General features: G+C 45.9%; 1 protein-coding gene across 3 annotated transcripts in view; it reads left to right on the forward strand.

Annotated features, from left to right (window-relative positions):
• The window catches only part of dnah9 (dynein, axonemal, heavy chain 9), a 186,446-nt gene that overhangs the window by 162,916 nt on the left and 6,266 nt on the right, over positions 1 to 17,264 (forward strand). For all 3 annotated transcript variants that reach the window (XM_061756651.1, XM_061756648.1, XM_061756650.1), the window contains 4 exons: positions 6,087 to 6,278; positions 6,367 to 6,558; positions 14,606 to 14,776; positions 16,757 to 16,939. In XM_061756651.1, the coding sequence (XP_061612635.1) occupies positions 6,087 to 6,278; positions 6,367 to 6,558; positions 14,606 to 14,776; positions 16,757 to 16,939 (738 nt within the window). The remainder of the gene's footprint in view (positions 1 to 6,086; positions 6,279 to 6,366; positions 6,559 to 14,605; positions 14,777 to 16,756; positions 16,940 to 17,264) is intronic.

Genomic DNA, 17,264 nt, shown 5'->3' on the forward strand with positions numbered 1-17,264 from the left:
GGACGTGCCCGGAACACCTCAACAGGGAGGCGTCTGGGAGGTATCCGAATCAGATGCCCCAGCCACCTCATCTGGCTCCTCTCTGAAGGAGCAACGGCTCTACTCTGAGATCCTCCCGGATGACCGAGCTTCTCACCCTATCTCTAAGGGAGAGCCCGGACACCCTGCGGAGGAAACTCAATATCGGCCGCTTGTATCCGGAATCTCGTTCTTTCGGTCACGACCAACAGCTCGTGACCATAGGTGAGGGTAGAAACGTAGATCGACCGGTAAATTGAGAGCCTCGCCTTTCGGCTTAGCTCCTTCTTTACCACAATGGATCGATACAAAGTCCGCATCACTGCAGACGCTGCACTGATCTGCCTGTCGATCTCCCGTTCCATTCTTCCCTCACTCGTGAACAAGACCCCAAGATACTTGAACTCCTCCACTTGGGGCAGGATCTCATCCCCGACCTGGAGAGGGCACGCCACCATTTTCCGACTGAGGACCATAGTCTCAGATTTGGAGGTGCTGATTCTCATCCCAGCCGCTTCACACTCAGCTGCGAATTGCTCTAATGAGACTTGGAGGTCACGGCTTGATGAAGCCAACAGAACCACATCATCTGCAAAAAGCAGGGATGCAATACTGAGGCCACTAAACCGGACCCCCTCTACGCCTCGGCTGCACCTAGAAATTCTGTCCATAAAAATTATGAACAGAATCGGCGACAAAGGGCAGCCTTGGCGGAGTCCAACCCTCACCGGAAACGAGTCCGACTTACTGCTGGATATGCGGACCAAACTCTGACTCTGGTCGTACAGGGACCGAACAGCCCGTATCAGGGGGTTCGGTACCCCATACTCCCGAAGCACCCTCCACAAGACTCCCCGAGGGACACGGTCGAACGCCTTCTCCAAGTCCACAAAACACATGTAGACTGGTTGGGCGAACTCCCATGCACCCTCGAGGACCCTGCCAAGGGTGTAGAGCTGGTCCACTGTTCCACGGCCAGGACGAAAACCACACTGCTCCTCCTGAATCTGGGATTCAACTTCCCGACGGACCCCCCTCTCCAGCACCCCTGAATAGACCTTACCAGGGAGGCTGAGGAGTGTGATCCCCTGTAGTTGGAACACACCCTCCGGTCCCCCGTCTTAAAAAGCGGGACCACCACCCCAGTCTGCCAATCCAGAGGCACTGTCGCCGATGTCCACGCGATGTTCCAGAGGCGTGTCAAGCAGGACAGCCCGACAACATCCAGAGCCTTGAGGAACTCCGGGCGAATCTCATCCACCCCTGGGGCCTTGCCACTGAGGAGCTTTTTAACCAGGAGGTCTTCGAAGTATTCTCCCCACCGGCTCACAACATCCCGAGTCGAGGTCAGCAGCGCCCCATCCCCACTATACACAGTGTTGATGGTGCACTGCTTTCCCCTCCTGAGACGTCGGATGGTGGACCAGAATTTCCTCAAAGCCATCCGGAAGTCTTTCTCCATGGCCTCACCGAACTCCTCCCATGCCCTAGTTTTTGCTTCCGCGACCACCAAAGCTGCATTCTGCTTGGTCAGCCGGTACCCATCAGCTGCCTCAGGAGTCCCACAGGCCAAAAAGGCCCGATAGGACTCCTTCTTCAGCTTGACGGCATCCCTCACCATTGGTGTCCACCAACGGGTTCGGGGATTGCCGCCACGACAGGCACCGACCACCTTACAGCCACAGCTCCGGTAGGCCGCCTCAGCTATGAAGGCGCGGAACATGGTCCACTCGTACTCGATGTCCCCCGCCTCCCCCGGAACATGAGCAAAGTTCTGTCGGAGGTGGGAGTTGAAACTCCTTCTGACGGGATTCCGCCAGACATTCCCAGCAGACCCTCACAATACGTTTCGGCCTGCCACGTCGGACCGGCATCTTCCCCCACCATCGGAGCCAACTCACCACCAGGTGGTGATCAGTTGACAGCTCCGCCCCTCTCTTTACCCGAGTGTCCAAGACATGCGACCGCAAGTTCGATGACATGACCACAAAGTCGATCATCAAACTGCGACCTAGGGTGTCCTGGTGCCAAGTGCACGTGTGGACACCCTTATGCTTGAACATGGTGTTCGTTATGGACAATCCGTGACGAGCACAGAAGTCCAATAACAGAACACCGCTCTGGTTCTGATCGGGGGGGCCGTTCCTCCCAATCATGCCCTTCCAGGTCTCACTGTCATTGCCCACGTGAGCATTGAAGTTCCCCAACAGAACGATTGAGTCCCCATCGGGAGCGCTCTCCAGCACCCCCTCCAAGGACTCCAAAAAGGGTGGGTACTCTGAACTGGTGTTTGCTGCATAGGCACAAACAACAGTCAGGACCCGTCCCCCCACCCGAAGGCGGAGGGAGGCTACCCGCTCGTCCACCGGGGTGAACCCCAACGTACAGGTGCCGAGCCGGGGAGCAATAAGTATACCCACACCTGCTCGGCGCCTCTCACCGTGGGCAACTCCAGAGTGGAAGAGAGTCCAACCCCTCTCGAGAGGACTGGTACCAGAGCCCAAGCTGTGCGTGGAGGCGAGTCCGACTATATCTCGTCGAAACCTCTCGACCTCACACACCTGCTCGGGCTCCTTCCCTGCCAGAGAGGTGACATTCCACGTCCCTCGAGCCAGCTTCTGTCACCGGGGATCAGATCGCCAAGGTCCCCGCCTTCAGCCACCGCCCAGCTCGCACTGCACCTGAGCCCTATGGCCCCTCCCACAGATGGTGAGCCCATGGGAAGGGGGACCCACTTTACCCTTTCGGGCTGTGCCCAGCCGGGCCCCATGGGTGCAGGCCCGGCCACCAGGCGCTCGGCTTCGAGCCCCACCACCAGGCCTGGCTCCAGTGGGGGGCCCCGGTGACCCCCGTCCGGGCAAGGGAGAACGAAGTCCATTGTTTGTCATCATCATTAGGGGTCTTTGAGCCGTGCTTTGTCTGGTCCCTCACCTAGGACCTGTTTGCCATCGGTGACCATGCCAGGGGCATAAAGCCCCAGACAACTTAGCTCCTAGGATCATTGGGACACACAAACCCCTCCACCACGATAAGGTGACGGCTAAAGGAGGGGCAGCTGCCAAGCCGTTAGAGGCAAAAGTTTTCTCTGCGTCCGGTGTCAACGCATTGTAAGTCACTGATCATCGCCTCCATGGTAGCAAATAAGATACACTTCTTACCATGCTTCTTACAAGTGTCACAAAGGGAGGAGAGGAGTGGATAGGCAAAGCCTATGTCAAAGCCATGCTAAATGCTAAGCTATCGTTACAAGCAGTCGCAAAACATTTGATTGATTTGGTGAAACAATACACAACTTTGAACAACAAAATAACACACCAATTAATACATGTTTAGAGATATAAATATAAAATAATACATGTCCATACAGGCCGCCACGTCTGAACCGGGAATGAATTAGTACGTCACTGCACACGTTGCTTCAGAATGGAGAAGTTTAAAGGAGGCAACGAAGGAGTGGCTTCGTAAGAAGCATTTCAAGGTCCTGGAGTAGCCTAGCCAGTCTCCAGATCTCACCCCCATAGAACATTTTTGAAGGGAGTTGAAAGTCTGTGTTGCCCAGCGACAGCCCCAAAACATCACTGCTCTAGAGGAGATCTGCATGGAGGAATGTGCCAAAATACCAGCAACAGTGTGTGAAAACCTTGTGAAGATTTACATAAAACATATGACCTCTGTCACTGCCAACAAAGGGTATATAACAAAGTATTGAGATGAACTTTTGTTATTGACCAAATACTTATTTTCAACCATAATTTTCTCACAAATTGTTTCAAACTTGGACAGTGTGATTTTCTGGATTTTTTCCCCCCTCACTTTCTCTCTTATAGGTGAGTTATACCTATGATGGAAATTACAGACCTCTCTCATATTTTTAAGTGGGAGAACTTGCCCAATTGGTGGCTGACTAAATATTTTTTTGGCCCACTGTAAATGTATGCTGCCATTTAGAGGTTAGGAAAAAGCTGTACACTTTAATTCCAATATGCCACCGCCACCTAGAGGTTATGAGAAAGGTGTAGCCTACACTTTCATTCCAATATGACAGGGGTGTGTATGACTGCATATATGTACAGTTGTGCTCATAAGTTTACGTACCCTGGCAGAATGTGTGAAATAATTGTTTTTTTAAATATGACTGTTGACTGAACAACAACCATCATTCCATTTCTTTATGGTTATGTTTTGTTTTATGATAATAATGTTGAAATGCTTGACAGTTTAATTTAAATTACATTACAATGTTTCGCCTGGGCCGTCATGTTTTCTTTAAAAAAGTGTACCCATCTTACAAATTCTGCCTGGGTAATCAAACATATGAGCACAACTGTGTGTTTTGTCTTTTACTAAATAAAAGTAGGGCTGTGAATTTCAAAATAAGAGTAAGTAAATAAAAACAAAGTCGTATGTGTTCAAATAAAGTGCCTCAGAATAATTCTTTGAAAGAACTGACAAATTAAAAATAACACTTCATGTTTTGATCATATGGTAAAGGAAAAATCATGCATTGTAAAAATGCATTATACATGGCTTGAAGGTTTTCCAGAATTTTTAGGTGCGTATTATATATGAGTGCGCATTAAACATGAGAAATTACGGTAGTCAATTTGATTCAGGCTGCAACTGCGTCGACCATGACAAGGTTGATCGAACAAAAATGACAAATATTGAAGCCATAATTTAATAACAATTATGATTATGACTGTCGCACGGAAATGTTCTTCACAAAATGTTGAAAATATGGAAAATTCGGACGAATTGTTCTGGAAGTGAATTTTTACTGTTTGGCAGCTCTGCATTGTCATGCTTTTTGCTGTTTCCACATCCCAAAAACTGGTTTGCGCTTGCTGGTGACATGACAAAATGAATCAGAGCACTGGTCTTTCTTGTGCCAAGAAGATTATTGTTTTTATAGCTGCTGTGTTGTCTGCTAACAAGCAGGTTTATGCGATAACTGCGACTAACTGTTTTCCACCAAATTCGGTGGAGGGGTAAGGTCTGAGAGTATCCACTGAATTTATATTTGAATTCTGTGTTCATTCTTTGATTGTTTCATTTTCAATTGTTTTTTTATTTTCAATTGTTAGTTAGTTAATTGGATTTTGACCAATAAAATAGCAGGACGTGCGTCTCTTTCATCGTGTGTAATTTGGCACCATTGTAATTTCTTCATTGTAAATTACATGGGCAATTTTGCAAGCATTTTTGATGGCATTTTTTTTAATGCAGTATACAATTTGTACAATAATCCTGGGTCCATGCTGGATGTAGATATATATGTCGTTAATGTGTACAATTTTGTGCAAAAGGCAGTCAAAAAGTAATGAGCCCACTTTTCCTCTAGCTTCATTTATTGCAATAGAAAGGCAATATACACATAGAAGTAAAGCCCAAAAAGTAGGGATTTCATCACTACTTTTCAATATAATCTACATTTTTCTCAATATTGACAGTCCATCGATGAACAAAGGCATAAAAAGCCTTGTAAACTGTGTCATCAGAGAAGTGCTGACCACTAACTCCTTCTTTTAAAGATCCAAAAAGGCAATAATCTGTCAGATTGGGTGAGTATGGATTATGGTTGTTCAACCAAAGGAACTGATGACTTCACAATCTCCTTTGCTTGTCACAGAGGTCACTCAAAGCAGGCACTAGTCTTTTTGCCTTTGAGCCTGGACACCCACATTTTGACTGTGCTGTAGCCTAGTGCAGCTTCCCCATACATATTTTGAAACCTTTGTAAAATGCTTAGTGGTGGTTCCCCTTCCATAGCAAGAAATTCAGTCACAGCTCTATGCTTCTGACAGGCATCCAACAATGCCGTCATTTTCAAAATGCCTGACAGGATGAGGACAGGCTTAAAAATAAATAAATAAAGTATTTAAACTACAAACTGAAAAATTCAGTAAGGAATTTCAATTATTGTAAATTAAATTAAATTAAATTGGGCTCAGTACAATTTTGACTGCTTCTTGTAAATTTTGATAGTTAGCCTGACAGGAGGTCTGACGTTTTCATACTAGGTTGTAGATTTCAAGTAAGTGACAATATTTTATACTTTTTTTTTATAGGACACGCTGGAAACGTGTGCACGGGAGAGTGAGTTTAAGAGTATTTTCTTTGCGCTCTGCTACTTCCATGCTGTGGTAGCAGAGAGAAGGAAGTTTGGTCCTCAAGGATGGAATAGATCATACCCTTTCAACACAGGAGACCTCACAATTTCAATCAATGTCCTCTTCAACTACCTGGAGGCTAATCCCAAGGTGTGGTTGGTTTTGCAAAGAAACATAATCCATTTGTTATTGTTTGGGAAAGCATTAGCAATGACCCTGCCGTGTGTCTGATTCCCAGGTGCCCTATGATGATCTACGCTACCTCTTTGGTGAGATCATGTACGGGGGTCACATCACAGATCACTGGGACCGCCATCTATGCGGGACCTACCTAGAGGAGTTCATTAAGCCTGAGATGATGGAAGGAGACCTGTGTCTAGCACCGGGTTTCCCTTTGCCTGGAAACATGGACTACAACAGCTATCACCAGGTAAAACAATCACTGTGACTCTTAGTGAGCTGCTTCCACTCAAATTGTTATAACTGATTAGATTAAAAAGTTAATTGTACCACTGGATTCCTTGGGTTTTCTCAAGTATACACAGGTAGATGAATGGCCAAGAGCTCCATCCAACACACTAATGATGGCCAAGAATTGCTCGAATTTAATTGTTAATCAGCTCCTTTTCCAAATGCGAGTACTAAATCAATAGCATAAAACTCCCAGATGCGTCCCGGAAAAATATTTCTCAGAAGTAGAGTTACCTTTGTCGGTGGAAAGGAACTAGCTACCAAACTTTGAAAATGAATATCCAGTAATATACAGAGTATACCGTGTGATAATATTTTCATTCACCACTCAATGTATTCATTCACATTTGGTGTTGGAGTAATTGATCTGATTATGCCTTCGGGTAAACAGCATAACGTAACAGCAATGCACTGCAGAGCAGAAATTTACTCAGAGACGCTGTACTAATAATAGTTTGACATTAATGGTATGTCAAAAGACTTTTTATTGAATGTGTTGGTCCTTGCAAGTTGTTGCCCTCTTACATAGCTGAATAAGAAAATCACTCAATAAAGTAGTTCTGTCAAAAGTAATAACTTTCTCGCAGTGTCACTTAAATTGAAACATTTTTATCTTTGAAATTCAGGAGTTTTTTTTGTTTTTTTTTTAACAGCTCTTGCAATGAATTAATGCCAGTTAGGTAATGACTTCTTTGTATTATTTTACAGTTCTCTAAAATATTACATACATTTTCAATCCTTGGCAACTGATTCATCCCCACCACAAAATGTAAAAAGGTCCCAAAGAATATGTATACATCATTGTTTAGTGCATTTTGATGAAGTATCCATTTTCTGATATGCGCTTACACAGCAGTCACATCAGTAGACATCTGATTCATATCTGTCAGTGTTTCCCACAGGATTGGAATCTATTTGTGGTGGTGGTTATCCGGCGGTTATCATTTAAAGTTAAATGAACACTGACTGAATATCTTATAATAAATTAAAGTATTTAGTATTTATTTATAAAGTATGCAGTCCCCAAGAAACCTACTATCTCGGGTCTAAATGACTACAGGCCTGTCGCCTTGACATCTGTGGTCATGAAGTCCTTTGAACGTCTCGTGCTAGACCACCTCAAAGTGTCACAGGTCCCCTGCTGGACCCTCTGCAGTTTGCCGACCGAGCGAACAGGTCTGCGGATGATGCAGTCAACATGGGACTGCACTTCATCCTAGAACACCTCGACAGTGCAGGGACCTACGCAAGGATCCTGTTCATGGACTTCAGCTCAGGGTTCAACACCATCATCCCTGAACTCCTTTCATCCAAGATTCTCCAGCTCAGCGTCTCACCTGGCATCTGCCAGTGGATTTACAGCTTCCTGACAGGCAGGACACAGCAGGTGAGGCTGGGGGAGGCCACCTCATCCACACGCAGCATCAGCACTGGGGCGCCCCAAGATTGTGTCCTCTCTCCGCTGCTCTTCTCTCTCTACACGAACGACTGCAGCTCAATGCACCCGGCTGTCAAACTCCTGAAGTTTGCAGATGACACCACTGTCATCGACCTCATCAAGGACGGTGACGAGTCTGCATATTGACAGGAAGTGGAGCGGCTGGAGCTGTGGTGCGGCCGACACAATCTGGAGCTGAACACGCTCAAGACTGTAGAGCTGATCGTGGACTTCAGGAGGCAACCTTCGCCACAGCTGCCCCTCACGCTGTCCAGCTGCCTTGTGTCAACTGTCGAGACCTTCATGTTCCTGGGAATTACAGTCTCTCAGGAACTGAAGTGGGTGATCAACAGCAACTCCGTCCTCAAAAAGGCCCAGCAGAGGATGTACTTCCTGCGGCTTCTGAGAAAGCACAGCCTGCCACAGAAGCTGCTGATGCAGTTCTACACAGTGGTCATCGAATATGTCCTGTGTTCTTCCATCACAGTCTGGTTTGGTGCTGCCACAAAAAAGGACAAACTCCGAATGCAACGGACAACCATAACAGCTGAAAAGATTGTCGGTACCCCCCTACCCACCCTTGAGGACTTGCAGGCTGCCAGAACTAAGACAAGAGCGTGCTAAATTTTCTCGGACCCTCCACATCCCGGTCACATCCTCTTCCAACTCCTCCCCTCAAGTAGGCGCGACCGATCAACTAACTAGAACTAGCAGATATTCCAACAGCGTCTTCCCTCTTGCTATCAACTTCTTAAACAGCTAACCGACAATTCCATTGCAACATGCTGCCAATTTTTTTCTCTTGAGTTTGTTGTAACATTTCTGTCAGGCCAATTATATATTACTCGTGCACTCACTGGATTAGTCTCACCACGCTGCACTATTTGCATACCTGTTGTTGACCAATACTGGCCACTCATGCCAGAGTAGCATCTGCTCCACTTGCACACTGATTGAGGAGTATCTGCAACATTTGCACAATCAACATTGTCCCAGATTATCGCACTACTAGTTACTTTAAACTGCACACATTCCTTGCAGTCTCAGTGCCCTTTGCACAATGATCATTGCACCGGACTATTGCTGCTATATTAGTCATTCAAACTGCTATAAGTGCTAGAGGACTCTGCATCGTTTTGCACAATTGTCCAAAAATAATAATAATAATAATAATTTGTGCGGCACGGTGGCCGACTGGTTAGAGCGTCAGCCTCACAGTTCTGAGGTGCGGGGTTCAATCCCCGTCCCCGCCTGTGTGGAGTTTGCATGTTCTCCCCGTGCCTGCGTGGGTTTTCTCCGGGCACTCCGGTTTCCTCCCACATCCCAAAAACATGCATTAATTGGAGACTCTAAATTGCCCGTAGGCATGACTGTGAGTGCGAATGGTTGTTTGTTTCGATGTGCCCTGCGATTGGCTGGCAACCAGTTCAGGGTGTACCCCGCCTCCTGCCCGATGACAGCTGGGATAGGCTCCAGCATGCCCGCGACCCTAGTGAGGAGAAGCGGCTCAGAAAATGGATGGATGGATAATAATTTGTACCGGCATTACCAGATAACTAGCAACCCTTTATTGCTCAGTGACTGTTTCTGTCAATGTCTTTATGTCTCAAAAGTGTTCTCTGTCAATTGACTGTCTGTTGTCAATACTTGGCAAATAAAGATGATTCTCATTCTGGTTCTGATTTCATTGAGAAAAATACAATTACTTAAATTAATTAAATAATTAATTAATTATAAATATAAAATAAAACAAGGCTAACACTAACTTTTCCATTGGTTTTCCACTGGACCATACATGATGTGTGTAGTCTAACGTAATTGCCATACTGTATCTTTTTATATAATAAAGAGTGACATTGACTCGAGTTATATATGCAAAGTCTTTTACTGTGAATAAGAAGTTTGTCTGCAACAAGCAGTGGTTGACGAAACAGGTAATTTATTTTATATAATTTTAAATGACAATGCCCCTCCTTGAGCCGTCACCTTGTCGTGGTGGAGGGGTTTGTGTGTCCCAGTGATCCAAGGAGCTAAGTTGTCTGGGGCTTTATGCCCCTGGCAGGGTCACCCATGACAAACAGGTCCTTGGTGAGGGACCAGACAAAGCACGGCTCAAAGACCCCTAATGATGACGACAAACAATGGACTTAGTTTTCTCTTGCCCGGACGCGGGTCACCGGGGCCCCCCACTGGAGTGGGTCGGGTGCAGTGTGAGCTGGGCGGTGGCCGAAGACGGGGACCTTGGCGATCCGATCCCCGGCTACAGAAGCTGGCTCTAGGGATGTGGAATGTCACCTCTCTGGCAGGGAAGGAACCCGAGCTGGTGTGTGAGGTCGAGAAGTTCCGACTAGATATATTCGGACTCGCCTCCACACACAGCTTGGGCTCTGGTACCAGTCCTCTCGGGAGGGGTTGGAGTCTCTTCCACTCTGGAGTTGCCCACGGTGAGAGGCGCCAAGCAGGTGTGGGTATACTTATTGCCCCCCGGCTTGGCGCCTGTACGTTGGGGTTCACCCCGGTGGACGAGAGGGTAGCCTCCCTCCGCCTTCGGGTGGGGGGGACGGGTCCTGACTGTTGTTTGTGCCTATGCACCAAACAGCAGTTCAGAGTACCCACACTTTTTGGAGTCCTTGGAGGGGTGCTGGAGAGCGCTCCCGCTGGGGACTCCATTGTTCTGCTGGGGGACTTCAATGCTCACGTGGGCAATGACAGTGAGACCTGGAAGGGTGTGATTGGGAGGAACAGCCCCCCCGATCAGAATCCGAGCGGTGTTCTGTTATTGGACTTCTGTGCTCATCACGGATTGTCCATAACGAACACCATGTTCAAGTATAAGGGTGTCCACACGTGCACTTGGGACCAGGACACCCTAGGTCGCAGTTCGATGATCGACTTTGTGGTCGTGTCATCGGACTTGCGGCCGCATGTCATGGACACTCGGGTGAAGAGAGGGGCGGAGCTGTCAACTGATCACCACCTGGTGGTGAGTTGTCTCCGATGGTTGGGGAAGATGTGGCAGGCCCAAACGTATTGTGAGGGTCTGCTGGGAACGTCTGGCAGAATCCCCTGTCAGAAGGAGTTTCAACTCCCACCTCCGACAGAACTTTGCTCATGTTCCGGGGGAGGCGGGGTCATCGAGTCCGAGTGGACCATTTTCCGCGCCTCCATTGCTGAGTTGGCCGCCCGGAGCTGTGGCCGTAAGGTGGTCAGTGCCTGTCGTGGCGGCAATCCCCGAACCCGTTGGTGGACACCAACGGTGAGGGATGCCGTCAAGCTGAAGAAGGAGTCCTATCGGGCCTTATTGGCCTATGAGACTCCTGAGGCAGCTGATGGGTACCGGCTGGCCAAGCGGAATGCGGCTCTGGTGGTCGCTGAAGCAAAAACTCGGGCATGGGAGGAGTTCGGTGAGGCCATGGAGAAAGACTTCCAGATGGCTTCGTGGAAATTCTGGTCCACCATCCGGCATATCAGGAGAGGAAAGCAGTGCACCACCAACACTGTGTATAGTGGGGATGGGGCGATGCTGACCTCGACTCGGGACGTTGTGAGTCGGTGGGGAGAATACTTCGAAGACCTCCTCAATTCCACCGACACGCCTTCCCATGAAGAAGCAGAGTGTGGGTTCTCTGAGGCGGGCTCTCCTATCTCTGGGTTTGAGGTCACCGAGGTAGTTAAAAAGCTCCTCGGTGGCAGGGCCCCGGGGGTGGATGAGATTCACCCGGAGTTCCTAAAGGCTCTGGATGTTGTGGGGCTGTCCTGGTTGACACGCCTCTGCAACATCGCGTGGACATCGGGGACAGTGCCTCTGGATTGGCAGACTGGGGTGATGGTCCCCCTTTTTAAGAAGGGGGACCGGAGGGTGTGTTCCAACTACAGGGGGATCACACTCCTCAGCCTCCTTGGTAAGGTCTATTCAGGGGTCCTGGAGAGGAGGGTCCGTCGGGATGTCGAATCTCAGATTCAGGAGCAGTGTGGTTTTCGTCCTGACCGTGGAACAGTGGACCAGCTCTACACCCTCGGCAGGGTCCTCGAGGGTGCATGGGAGTTCGCCCAACCAGTCTACATGTGTTTTGTGGACTTGGAGAAGGCGTTCGACCGTGTCCCTCGGGAAGTCCTGTGGAGGGTGCTTCGGGAGTATGGGGTACCGAACCCCCTGATACGGGCTGTTCGGTTCCTGTACGACCGGAGTCAGAGTTTGGTCCGCATATCCGACAGTAAGTCGGACTTGTTCCCGGTGAGGGTTGGACTCCGCCAAGGCTGCCCTTTGTCACCGATTCTGTTCATAACTTTTATGGACAGAATTTCTGGGCGCAGCCGAGGCGAAGAGAGAGTCCGGTTTGGTGGCCTCAGTATTGCATCTCTGCTTTTTGCAGATGATGTGTTTCTGTTGGCTTTCTCACTGGAGCAGTTCAGAGCCGAGTGTGAAGCGGCTGGGATGAGAATCAGCACCTCCAAATCTGAGACCATGGTCCTCAGTCGGAAAAGGGTGGCATGCCCTCTCCAGGTCGGGGATGAGATCCTGCCCCAAGTGGAGGAGTTCAAGTATCTTGGGGTCTTGTTCACGAGTGAGGGAAGAATGGAACGGGAGATCGACAGGCGGATCGGTGCAGCGTCTGCAGTGATGCGGAATTTGTATTGGTCCGTTGTGGTAAAGAAGGAGCTAAACCGAAAGGCGAAGCTCTCAATTTACCGGTCGATCTACATTCCTACCCTCACCTATGGTCACGAGCTGTGGGTCGCGACCGAAAGACCAAGATCCCGGATACAAGCGGCCGAAAAGAGTTTCCTCCGCAGGGTGTCCGGGCTCTCCCTTAGAGATAGGGTGAGAAGCTCAGTCATCCGGGAGGATCTCAGAGTAGAGTCGCTGTTCCTCCACATTGAGAGGAGCCAGATGAGGTGGCTGAGGCATCTGATTCGGATCCCTCCCGGACGCCTCCCTGGTGAGGTGTTCCGGGCACGTCCCACCGGGAGGAGACCCCGGGGACGACCCAGGGCACGCTGGAGAGAGTACGTCCTTCGGCTGGCCTGGGAACGCCTCGGGATCCCTCCGGAAGAGCTGGATGAAGTGGCTGTGGAGAGGGAAGTCTGGGCGTCCCTGCTAAAGCTACTGCCCCCGCGACCTGACCTGGATAAGTGGTAGAAAATGGATGGATGGATAAACGACAATGGAAACATGCATGTTCAGATAAAAGCAAAGCATAACAAAAGGCATTCATGTATATGATGTACTTAGATTAACGTAACGACAGCATAACTTTAATTTATAAGCACATAAATGTGGGAAAACCCTCCCTATTTTTCATATCCACATATGATAGAGACCTGGTTTGATTCTGAAGATATCCAATTTCATACACTCTTTTTTTTTTTCTCCACACCGCTGTGACTGATATCCAAGCTGGGACTTCCTGCATGTTGTAAACGAGTACACTGTGTTAAAGATCATTACCCTTTTCGGTGATTAGTGTTCCAGACCACTGACGTAGACTCTGCAGTGTTTTATGCCTTCCTAACTACACGCCTTACAAGTTCCACCCAGTCTTGTTGTTTCTCTGCAATTATCCTAGTCATTTTAATTTTAGTTGTACATTTCAATTTGACTTTAAATACAGTATACATATATTATGTATATTGTTTAAACCAAACACCAATATCAATTGGTTTTTAGGTCCCTCAATGTTATATCCTTAATCTATACTTTAACCGACACAGTTATTAGGCCAAACGTTTTTTCATATCACTTCAGAACCACACTGTGACAGCTGCAGACTACATAAAGTTACTGCCTCACCTCAGCCCACCTCACCCTGCCTGCTGTATGATGTTATATATCTATGAGCATAAACCATAAATGACAGGGTCAAGTCAGAATAGAGCTGGGTCATTCTGTCAACTGTTGTCGCACACAATAAAGACTCAATGAAAATACAATTTATTTATGATACAACTGACAGGCCATCCACTGTCAAACAGCCATCTGGAGCTAACTTCGTGGGCTGTATATTTGAAAGAGACACAGGACAGGAAAGGAGTGACTCAGCTACTATACTTTCATTTTAGAAATATAGAGGTACGGTACATGCAATCAGCAAAAAAAATACAAAGCTGATCAAAATCTGGCAACAGTGTTTGTGTGTTAAAGACCTCTTTTCAAAAGAATATGATTAAAAACTGACAACTCAGAGTTCAGATTTTTTTGTTTAATGTCGCGTCCAACAAAAAAGCATATTGATCTTCATCATGGACCAACAGATGGAAAGTGCCTTTTTACCTTGCCTCATTAGCATCTTGTCAAGTGTTTGAATTTTCAGACAGATATTTTATTCATGTTTCTATTTCAGTCCTTTGTCAGCAATAGTTAAGCGAAAACCCCTGAGTCAAAGGGAAAAAAAAGTGTTTCTTTGTAACTAGTAGATACCGTTCTGGTAAATCAGTCTAATTATATCCTGTTCAAGAAAAAAATCTTTACTCTGAATGTTGACTGGGAAATAATATTCAGACAGTCTGGAATAATTTGCCACGTAGTACATTATAGTATAAGCTCTGACATGGATTTATTGTCCTCCAGTATATTGATGACACACTACCTGTCGAGTCGCCCTACCTGTATGGCCTTCATCCCAATGCTGAGATTGGCTTTCTCACACAAACCTCCGAAAAGCTTTTCCGGACTGTACTGGAGATGCAGCCCAGGGATGGAGGAGTCAGTGAGGGGGGAGGGATGACACGAGAGGAAAAGGTAAATATGATTTATTATTTTAAATGTTGTATTTGAGATGGGATAATTTGTACTTTGACTGCAGTACAGTATCATTACATTAGAATATAGTGTAACACAGTCTGTTTTGGGCCATTTAAAAAAAAAAAGTTTGCCCATTGTAAACAGCGGAACTAGAGATAATCAAATTCAGAAACATTCTTCACTGTTATAAATTGTATAAAAATAAGTTAACCACAGGTAATTGTAAGTAATAAAGTAAGTAATGTGAAAAGAAAATGCAACTAATTGTAGTATAATGAATTGCAGTTAAATATCTCCTTAGTTGACTCGGTTTGTCCACCACTCGAGTGTGTAAGGCTTTAGGCAATAAAACGATAACGTAAACACAAAAGCAATGATTCTGATGTGAAGAGTCAAGCTGTCACCCTAAGCTCGTAAATAAAGCATGGTTCTCCACAAATGCGAATTTCATGCTAGTTTCTGTTAAGTTGCACCTGGTTTTAAATATAGGGTGACAACAAGTGACATTTTCTATAGTTACTGCATTCTGAAGGGAAATAAAAAGCAGCAAAACTGCTGTTTGGGCTTAGGGATTTTGACATTTTCTGGTCTCCTTTTTGGTTCACTGGTGCTCTGATATAAAGTTTTTGTCCTCAAAAGCAATAGAGTGTGTATTATTGTGCACTATCTAGCTGTTCCCACACTATTAAGGAGCTCAGATTTTTTTTTTTCTAATTACCTGTCAACATTTGTTCAAATTCTTAATCTTATCAAATACATTATTCAATTCCATGACAAGCTGACCATGCTAAATTATGACATGAACTTCCAGGCAGGAGTTTGGACAGTCTTTTTGCCTCCACTTCCCTTCAAGATGGACGTTATGGTTAACACTGCATCGTTGCCAAAATCAAGACCATTTGCATTAAATATGAGATGACAGAGAAAGTAAACTTATTACTTGAGTTATTTTTGTCTTTGACAAAAAAGTGTCAGTAGAAGGGATTTCACTCAAGTCAAAAATACCCCCAACATAGTCCTTGACACCATTGATTTATTGCTGCACTTTCATAAAAAAAACTAATAATAAAAAAATAGTCAACATACTAAAATATAAGCTCTGTGATTGATTGGGTACAAGTCTATGGTGTACCCCACCCAAAGTCAGCTGGGTAGGCTCCAGCTCAACCATGACCCTGAAGAGGATAAGTGGTAGAAAATGAATGAACAAGTACTGAAGTCAAAGCGATGCTATTTTTTTTTTATTATTCCTGATGCCACTCTTTGTATTTCAGTAATATTATATAATATTATATCATATGTAATATTTAAATGCCTGATATTAGGTGGCATAGAGCTTTTTCTCTAGTGTTTTTTTCCCAATCGTTAACCATTTCTCAAATAAGCAGGTGAAGCATGTCTACTTAGATTAACTAAAGTAATTCAGGTTTAGTTGGAGCTCTTGATGCCTGTAATGTTCTCGAAAGCACTGCTCTCATATTAACCATCATATTCTAATGTGTGATCGTTTTGCCTCAAAAAAAAAGTGTGCTTGTCTCAACATTTGAGCACCAACAAGGGCCTTTTCTTTTGTATTCAGCGAGCTCGCTAGCTGCCAAACTCAGATATTTGAACTGGAAAAATCCATAGATATCATGTCATGACTTAGTATCCTTTGTTCAACACCTCATGCACCAACTAATTAATAATGCCAGTTGCCTTGGAAAAATGTTGACACAGACATTAGCCTTTATCACTAGAAGAATTTATATTTTTTTTCTTAAGAGATTAGGCCGTTATTGAAAGCAAGAAGCTGTCATTGCAAAAATCGCTCATGAATATTTATGATTATGTTTATTTAAAACGGGCAACGTTAATGCTGAATTCTTATAACTAGTCTTTTGTGAATGTTATGTCTCAAGCATCTTAAAGCTCTCTCATTTAATACCATCTAATTTTAATAATGGTTATTATTTCTTGTTGTCCATATATTTTAAGGTGCATACAGTGCTGGAGGAGATCATTGAGAAACTCCCCGAGGAGTTCAACATGGCTGAGATGCTCGGAAAGGCTGAGGCGAGGACTCCCTATCAAGTGGTAGCCATGCAAGAGTGTGAGCGCATGAATCTTCTCACCCAAGAAATCAGACATTCCCTCTGTGAGCTCAGCCTGGGTCTTAAGGTGAGATAATTAAAATGCAGACAGACATTAATTATTGATAGTTATAATGAATAAGCTCATCTCTGGTGAAATACAATCAATTCCTTCTGCTGCAAAGGCAAACAGCGATGAGCTCTGTTGTTTTGCATTTCATAGAATGAAAATCAGTTGTTGCCTCCACCAAGGAGATTAGGTTTCATTTAGACATGCGATGTTAAGTGAAAAAACAGATAGCCTTGGCCTATCCTGTGCCCCTCCACTGTTTTATTAAAATCAGAGTCAGCATAATCCCACTGAAAGAAAAATTATTGAACAGAGTTGGGGGAAAATGACGCATGTGATTACA

This window comes from Phyllopteryx taeniolatus, chromosome 19 (assembly GCF_024500385.1).
Source record: "Phyllopteryx taeniolatus isolate TA_2022b chromosome 19, UOR_Ptae_1.2, whole genome shotgun sequence".
Taxonomy (NCBI): Eukaryota; Metazoa; Chordata; class Actinopteri; order Syngnathiformes; family Syngnathidae; genus Phyllopteryx; species Phyllopteryx taeniolatus.